The following is a 9,221-nucleotide window of genomic DNA, read 5'->3' on the forward strand; positions in this document are numbered from 1 at the left end:
GTCCTTCATCAGGAATGAGGCTTGTCAGGAGGCTTGCAAGATTCTGAAGTGGCTCCAATAGGGTCAACACTGAGAGGTTGTTCCTGTGGTTTAGGGAATGTAGCGCATGAGACACAGTCACTGACAAGGCCAAAGTTATTTCAGTCCAAAATGAGGAGCCATTTCTTCAACCAGAGGATTGTGCGTCTTTGGAATTTTTGAGCTGACAGCTGTGAATCCCCCATCATTGAAGATATTTCAAGCTGGGATTCATTGTTCTCTCTGGGAACCGAGGGATGGGGAAGGATGGGGAAGGCGGAGCTGAAGACCAAGAGCAGCCCAGATCATTTCAAAGCAAGCTCAAGGGGATGAGTGGTCTATCCTGCCCATTGTGTGTGTGTGTGTGTGTTTTCTGCCTCTTTGTGCCTCTTGTCTCTTCTGTGGGTCTCTCTCTTACCCAACTATCTCTTTTCATGTCTCTTGTCTCCCTTTCTTTGTCTCTCTTTCTTCTGTATTTGCTTTCTGTCTCTCCCTCTGTGCCTCTCTATGTGTCTGTCTCCTTCTATGTGTATCTCTCTCTTTGTACCTGTCTCTTTCTCTATCTGTTTCTGTGTTTCTCACTGTGTCTCCACCTCGGTACTGTTAATCTGTCTCACTTTATGTCTGTCTCCCTCTCTGTACTGCTATCTCTGTCTTTCTTCCTCTGTGCCTTCCTGCCACTTTGTCTGTATGGGTCACTGTCTCTCCCTGTGTTTCTCCCTGCCTCTCAGTTTCCCTGTGTCTCTGTCTGTTTCTCTGTGTCTACAAACTTGTGACTCTGTTTGTCTATCTCTCTTTGTTTCTCTGTGTCTCTATCAGTTTGTACCTGTTTCTCTGTGTCTCTATCAGTTTGTGCCTCTGTGTGTGTATGTGTGTGTGTGTGTGTGTGTGAATCTGTGTGTCTGTCTCACCGTGTGAATGTGTCTACCTCTGTCTCTGTCCCCCTGTGTGTGTGTGTGTAAGTGTGTGGGTGTCTGTGTGTATTTCCCTTTGTGTGTCTGTCGGTCCCTGCAGCACTTTTATTACACACAGGGAGTCGTCAGCGTTCACGTCAGAGGTTGGTCTTTGATGAGAGTGCCACTGTGTTTTCCACGCACTGCTGAATAAATAAAGGCAGCGTACTCAGTTTGTACAAGTCCAGAGCTTGGGAGGGGAGGGGAGCGGGGAACAGTAACTGCCTTCACTCGGGTCTGTGCCAGAGACAGGGAAGGTTATCGGAATGGGTGTGGAGAATGTTACAAACTGCTGATGCACGAGAAACAAAACTTTCTGGGGGGAAAGTTGTCTCACTCCCTGAAGAGTTCGGAACCGGCTGTTTTAGTTTTAGTTATTTTGACCGAACAACAAACATTGCAGATTTATTTTTGGGAAGAGGGGTTTATTTCTGTGTGTTAGTTTGTGTTGGTTGCAATGTCTCATTCGACCAGCGAGGACTCTGAGCGGACCACGCAGCTCAGGCACCTGAACAAGGCGGTGTGCAGGAGTTTATTTGGGAAATTGGACCATGAGGAACTCAGGAAGGATATGAAAACTCAACTGAAGGAGATCAAAAACTCCCACTGCCAGAGGTGGAACTTCGACTTCGAGAACCACAGTCCCCTGACTGGCAATTATGTCTGGGAGGCTTTGGACTCCAGGGATCTCCCCAGTTTCTACTGGGATTCCCCTGCTTCTATTCCAACCAGCGAGGGTGAGGGCGACACTGAGACTCTCGAGAGCGGTGGCCGGGCAAAGAAAAACGGGAAAGGTCCCAGGAAAAGCGAGGTCAAAGCCAGTGTCAGGAGCAGAAAGAGGGAGAGCACAACCCCCATAACAGGTCGGTTGGGAGAACCAGGTTTTAAAATACTTTCCTGTCGTGTCAGCCTGGTGTATGTTTCCAACCCAGTGAGCAAACAGACCTGGACTGCAATAGACAAGCTAGGAGCCAGTCAAATTGTCACTTGTCCATTTGAGTGTGGGGGGGGGGGGAGGTGAAAATTGCCTGGAAGCCGAAATTGTTTTGTGTTATTACAAAAACAATCGGTAGCCTACTCACTTCAAACAGAACATGAAACTAAAAACAAAATCTTGTCAAGTGGTTCGGTGATATTTACAAAACATCTTTAGTTTACTGTTATAGCAGAATGGTGTTTTCTATTTCAGTTTGTTAAAGGTTTTAGCAGAACATATGTTTCTTTTAAGCTGTAGTGAATCTAATGTTGAAAAACTTGGAATGTACCCCCCCCCCCAAAATGTCCAATTTATCTGTGGTTTGTAGATTTTTTTTGGGGGGGGGGGAAGAGATGTTTAGGGTGGCGGTGAAAATCTAGTTTGGCTGAAAAAAAAGGGTCTTTTGCCAAAAAAGATCTTTGGCAGCTCAGCAGTACTTGTTTTGATGAGTGAGTTGGAAGTTTATTTTTGGGGGGGGGTGGTGGTGGGGACTCGGTTTTACTACTCTGCGTGACGCCAGATCTCAATGGTTTTTTTTAAAAGTTCCAGTCCACACCCTTTTGAAAGCTGCCCCCTTTTGCAAAATTCAATCGCTGCTTTGACTCAGCAATCTTTCCCTCTGCTTCTGCAGATTTCTTCCCAAGACGCAAGAGGATTGCCAGCTCCAAGTCTTTGATTCCCAGAGAGACAACTCCACGGAAAAGATTCCGGTAAAATCAACCAGGGCACTTGAGTGAGAGAGAGAGGTGAGTCTGAAATGTAAAGCCAGGATTTGGAAATCCAAACTCCTGGGGAATTCTATCACCTCCAATGATTTTGTGATCAGAATACACACGACCATTATCAATCGTTTTAGCCTCTATGTCTGTCAAGTTTGAAAAAATTCAGTTTTCCCTAATAATAATTTCTATGGTATAAACGAATTGGTGTCAAGAGTTATACAGCACAGAAACAGACCCTTCAGGTTCCACTTATTTATGCTGACCAGATAATAAGCTGACCATTTGCCAACATTTGGCCCACATCCCTCTAAATTCTTTCTATTTGTATACCCACCCAGATGCCATCCAACTATTGTAATTCCTGTATTGTTTTTATGCATTCATGAGTTGTGGGTTCATATTTGTACCCATCCCAAATTGCCCCCGAGAAGGTGGTGGTGAGCTGCTTCTTTGACCAGTTTAGTCCTGGGGGTGTAATTACACCCACAGTGCTGTTCAGGAGGAGGTTCCCCAGCATTTTGACCCAGCGACACCGAATGAACAGCGATATATTTCCAAGTGAAGATGGTGAGTGACTTGGAGGGGAACTTGCAGGGGGTGGTGTTCCCGTGTATCAGTTCCCCTTGTCCTTCTAGATGGTAGTGGTTGTGGATTTGTTGTTGCAGTGATGAGCTGCTCTGGTCTATCTTTTAGAAGGTCAAGTTTTGCAGAAGTGATTTTTGAAGTAAATAAAGTCAGATTAGAACAGTGGGGGAATTTTATGTCTTAAGATAGGTGGTCTCTTGAGAAGGGATGAATTCCTAACAGATATTGAGTCTGAAAGGTGTAAATGATTGACAATGGCTCTGGGTAATCTACACAAACAATGTATACACACACACACACACACACACATATATATATACATGCACATAAACAAACACAAACATGCACACACATACATACACACAAACATACGTACACACACATATATACATGCACATATACACACACACACTATATATACACACACATACACGCACATATATACACCCACATACAAACACAATTTTACACACGCACACACACACATATTCAAACACACACACACACATCTCCCTTCCCAGACATCCTGCATGGATTGTGATTAAGATTCCTCATGTATCGCATTATCACTGCCCTGCTCTCTCTCCCCCAAATTTCCAACCCAGCATTGTAGGAAGTGGCAGGAATGTGCAACCTATTCCCAGGAAGGGGTGAGAGGGTAGAGGGAGTGGGGAGTGTAAAGGGATTGAGAGTGACAGGGAAATGGGAGGAGTTCTTTGCAGGAGCTCCCCCCGACTGTGGAATCTCCAGTGTTTGTTACTGAGATGCTCAGACTTGAGGGACCTGCTTATCATTGTTGCTAAGCTCTCATTTTACCCCAGATTTTCAATCAGTTTCTCACCCTGTCAATGCCAGCACTCAATCGGTGAAAATAAAACAAAAGAACCACAGATGCTGGAAATCAGAAACAAAAACTGCTGGAAAAGCTCGGCAGGTCTGTTAGCATCTGTGGAGAGAAATCCAGGGTGAGCATTTCTGGTTGAACTTCCCCAGAACTGAGGGAAGATTACTTGACCTGAAAAGGTTAACTCTGATTTCTCAATCTGTGAGTGTATTTTGTGGTTGACACTTTGGACACTTACAGGATGTTGGGTGTCATTGGCAAGGCCAGTATTTGTTGTCCACCCCTACTTGCCCTTGAAATGAGTGACTTGTCAGGCCATGTCAGAGAGCACTTAAAGAGTCAAGTATTTGCTGTGGGTCTGTAGTCACACACAGGACAGATCTTTCCTCCCTAAAGCACACCAGTGAACCTGATGAGATTTTACATGCTTTCTGAAGTGATCTGATGAAGAGTCATATTAGATTCAAAACATTAGCTCTGTTTCTCTCTCCACAGAGACCTACTGAGTTTCTCCAGCCTTCTTCACTTCGGAAAGCCAAAAGCTGCAGTATTTTCCTTTAATCTGAGGGTTTGTGCTATGCCTTGCGACACTTTGATGGGTTTATTATTTATTTAATTCCACCAAATTTCTGGTTTTGTTTCTGACTTCCAGCATCTGCGCCTCTTTTGTTTTATTTTCACCGATTGAGTGCTGGCATTGACAGGGTGAGAAACTGGCGGTAACTTTGCAAATCAGGGGTAAAACGAGAGTTTAGCAACAATAATAACAATGATGGAGTTTGAAGTTCTGACGATAGGTCACTGGACTGGAAGCATTAATTGTTCCCTCTTCACAGATGCAGCCAGGATTAGAATGGTGCTGGAAAAGCACAGCAGGTCAGGCGGCATCCGAGGAGCAGGAAAATTGACGTTTCATCAGAAAATACACATATATACACACACACACATATATATACACACATATACACATAGATACATGCATATATACATACACACACATATAGACATACACATACATACACACATATACACATGCATACATATACGCATACACACACATACACACATATACACATACACGCATGCATACACACATACACACACATACACACATATACACATACATACACACATACACACACATATACAAGCCCTTCATCATTATCTTGACTCTAATCTCTAGCATCTGCAGTACCCACTTCCACCACAGATGCAGCCAGACCTACTGAGGTTCTCCAGCATTTTCCGTTTTGGTTTTTATTTCAGGTGCCCAGAGCATTAGCCTCTGGATTACTAATCCAGTGACTTTATCGCTACACCACACTTTGATTTGTCAAACGCAATATTTCCCATCGGCTTCTGTGAAGTGGTGTTACTCTAAACTTGTTTGGTTCAGGCAACTTGCAAACGTCAAATTGCTCTGAACCGAGGGCTGCTGGGTCTGGTTTAAGACATTCCTGCCGCTGAGATGGTGAAAGGTAGACCACCATGGAAAGGAATCAGCAGCTGTTTCTGATCCTTCTCCCTTTCCTGTCGCCTCCATACCAATCCCAGCCTCTGATCACACCAGCATATGTTTCATATGGGGATAGGTAAAGTGGGAACATTTGCCCAAATGAACAAGAGGAGGCCACTCAGCCTTTCCAGCCTACTCAGCCATTCAATAATGGCTGATCTCAAATCCATGATTCACCCTTCCCCCTTCCCCATCTGCACTTCAAATCCTGCAATTGTTCCTCAATTTAACAACCCCTTTCCAACTGTCTTTGTCAAGGTGCAGACAGAGGGTTGGCAATAAGGTTTAAGAAGTGACAGTGTTCTGGCCCACACAGTTGAATAGCACACTGAGTGCCAACCTTGCAGACTCTCACATGCCTGCTTGTGTGAGCTATAGCGGGAAGGGGGATGCAGTGAGTAGTCTCTGCTTCCCATCAAGGGAGGTTTCCTTTGACGTGAAAAAGGACATCTTTTTATGACATAGATGCTCTCCCATTATCCAAGTTCCGCGATAAAACCGGATTTTAAAATGCACTTTGGGTTTTGCTTTTGAAAATTTGAGAAAGTGATTGAATTTTGCAGGAGATAGCAATGTCCCTCACTGGTTCCTCCCCAGGTCACTGCTCATTCCCTTCTCACTCAGTGGGGTGATCACTACCACCACTCATCTTTAATTTCCCGCTCTCTGTTCGGAGTGGGGGACAGTGAGAAATCAGCATCAGTGAAGCAGAAGTGCAAGGGTGGCTTTCATTTTGCATTTTCTTCATGGAGGCTGGCATTTAAAACTCAAGAATTGGGATCACAAGATCAGACCTTCTCCCATCGTCCGGAACTTTAGGCCAAATGCCTTCAAGCTACACACTGAAAATTGTGAAATGATTTCTCTTTTTGTTTTGGTCTGTCACAGCCAGGATCTGTTGCTAACCAGGCTGGGGAATTTGAAAAAGTGTTCCAAAGGAGTAAGGGCAAGCAGGGAGAGGGCTTAGGGAGGAGACCTGGATCTCGGGCAGGAACGTACTGCTACTGACGGTGGGGTGGAAGGAATCTAGGGATGAGCGGGAAGTCAGAATTGGAGGAGCAAAGAGATCTCAAGAAGGCAGAGTGGGCTTGTAGGATCAGGGGAGGGGGTTTAAAGGGAAGGGGGTGGGGCTTGTAGATAAGGTGTGGGGCTTGCCAGCTCAGGGGTGGGGCTGAGTGAAACAGGGGTGGGGCTTGCAGAGTCTGGGGTAGGGCGAACAGGACAGTGCATAGAAGGATTTGAGCCTCATACAAGTAGTTTATGACATGGTGTAAAGGCATCTCAACTCTTGTAATAATTCTCCTTGGCATGTTTGTTAGCTAGACACAAGGGCAACTGATGCTTAAGTTTGTAAATAATGATGTTCGATTTATATCTTTCAGATACGTTTTGCTTTTGGTTTTTCAATAAACTGACGTTTTGAAACAACTCCTACTCAGGCCAAAGTTAACCTGATCCTGAATGCGATAAAATCCTGAGTGGGAGACTCCAAAAAGAGCAGAAGATCATTTCCAAACATCTGCATTGGGAGTCGATGTAGAGTCCATGTTCCGGGAACACTGTTGGCTCATCTGTGACCTCCTCGTGTGAAGAACCTTCCAGACTCAAAACTGTACAATAATTCGCTGACACTCCTCACCATAAAGCACAACCCAGGACAATCTGCACGTCGAACATGCTGAAGACCATTGAGAGCTGACGCTGCTGGCTTTATTTGGCTGGGAGTAACAAAACAGGTCTGGCTGCCTCAACCAGAGTCAAGGGGAAAGCTCTGGTGAACATTGTGGTGGTGAAATGTACTTTGAGGTGGTTGATGTGAGTGCTGCAGCAAGGAATCAGAGTTTGCATTGATGTAGCATCACCCTAGATTTAACCTGGTGCTGTACCTGACTTGACCTGCTGCTTTATTTACTAACTAGTGGAGGTGCCAATACTGGACTGGAGTGGACAAAGTCAGAAGTCACCCAACACCAGGTTATAGTCCGTCAACTGATGAAGGAGCAGCACTCGGAAAGCTTGTGATTTCAAGTAAACCTGTTGAATTATAACATGATGTCATGTGACTTCTGACGGTTTACTAACTAGTGAGAGTCATATGTAGCTCATGAATGCTATCATATGTATACAGATACAGAGGGAGATGTGAATGTGCCGTATGTCATGATAGACCATGCTGAGTGTGCACTAGAATATGTCAATGGACATTTCTGTTTTCCACTTCTCCGACATTATCCAAACATGTGAGAGGTCCCACAGCTAAGATAAAACTGTCCAGGATTATATATGAAGCCTTGCATCAGTCTGGAGTAATACTGAAACTATGATAAGTGAAGCATTTAGCTTTTTGGGGGTGTGGGGCAGTGGGAGGTTAAACGCAGACCTTGGCTTTGTTCCATTGAGGGAACTTTGATTTAACAAATTGAATCTCCGCGTTTGTGCTAAGCTGCGATTTTGTCATTGCTATTTTGATAACTGGGTAGCTGATCTGACTGGTAGTGCCCAGCCACAGGCATTGTCCACCTCAGTGACTGTATCCAGCAAGAAAATAAAATTCCAAAATCCAGCAATGGGACAGTGCCAAAAAGAGCCCAGTTCCAGAGTCACCACAAACAGATTGTGGCTTCCATGACTGTGAAAAGACCTGTAAATTTCCACATGGGACCCGACCCAAAGATGACCAGGGAATACAAATCTTGTAAAATATGTGCCTGAAAATAAAATTAGCCCTACGATGTGACAAAAAGACTCTGAACCACCAAAATTCGGAAAATGTTAAAAGTTTAGCAAATGGGGATCTTTGTAAAATCCTGTAAAATAAGGGGGGGTGGGGGAGATAGCTCTATAAATTATATTATGTTTAAAGTTGCATACAGTTCATGTAAACACTATTGTAACTGATGTTGCAGGATGAAGACATTGTGTATAACTCAAGATTTGTTTGCATGTGAATTCACAGGACAATAGAACAGTCATCCTGAAACAGAATTGTTTTAGCGGTTAGCATCTCAATGGGATTGATACTTAAATAAAGCAATTGCATTTTTTTTAACTTGGTACAAAGTCGTGTCTGTGTGCCTCCTTTTTCCTTTTGTATAACTTCTTTCTCCTTCCCAATGAGAATCGGATGGCATTGGAGCAAGTGCAGGAAAGATTCACAAGAATGGGGCAGCACGGTGGCTCAGTGGTTAGCACTGCTGTCTCATAGCACCAGGTACCAGGGGCCCGGGTTCAATTCCTGCCTTGCCGCAAGTGTGTGTACAGAGTTTGCACCTTCTCCCCATGTCTGCGTGGGTTTCCTCCCAAAGTCCAAATATATGCAAGTTAAGTGAACTGGCCGTGCTAAATTGCCCATAGTGTTAGGTGAAGGGGTAAATGTAGGGGAATGGGTCTGGGTGGGTTGCTCTTCGGAGGGTCGGTGTGGATTTGTTGGGCCGAAGGGCCTGTTTCCACATTGTAAGTAATCTAATCTAAAACTTCATGAGTAGGTGGGACTTGAACCCAAGCCTCCTGGCTGGACTCATGCTCGATAGCTAACCGGATCAACAGCCCAGTTAGGAAAGACCTTATTATGCAGCGAGTGGTTCAGGTCCTGAATTGAATGTGGCGG

The 9,221-nt window shown here is 44.6% G+C and overlaps 1 protein-coding gene across 1 annotated transcript; it reads left to right on the forward strand.

The window, feature by feature from the left end:
* The first annotated feature begins 1,154 nt into the window (after positions 1 to 1,154).
* Positions 1,155 to 8,663, forward strand: LOC140489303 (cyclin-dependent kinase inhibitor 1B-like). The gene is made up of 3 exons (XM_072588699.1): positions 1,155 to 1,834; positions 2,579 to 2,693; positions 6,997 to 8,663. Exons 1-2 carry the CDS (start codon positions 1,429 to 1,431, stop codon positions 2,659 to 2,661), a joined length of 489 nt encoding a protein of 162 aa, XP_072444800.1. The 5' UTR covers positions 1,155 to 1,428; the 3' UTR covers positions 2,662 to 2,693; positions 6,997 to 8,663.
* The last annotated feature ends 558 nt before the right edge of the window (positions 8,664 to 9,221 follow it).

This window comes from Chiloscyllium punctatum, chromosome 18 (genome assembly GCF_047496795.1).
Source record: "Chiloscyllium punctatum isolate Juve2018m chromosome 18, sChiPun1.3, whole genome shotgun sequence".
In the NCBI taxonomy this organism is placed as follows: Eukaryota; Metazoa; Chordata; class Chondrichthyes; order Orectolobiformes; family Hemiscylliidae; genus Chiloscyllium; species Chiloscyllium punctatum.

Coding starts and splice junctions, on each gene's coding strand:
- LOC140489303 (XM_072588699.1), top strand. CDS start 1,429: ATGTCTCATTCGACCAGCGAGGACTCTGAGCGGACCACGCAGCTCAGG. Junction 1,835..2,578: donor GAGCACAACCCCCATAACAG/GTCGGTTGGGAG, acceptor CTGCTTCTGCAG/ATTTCTTCCCAAGACGCAAG.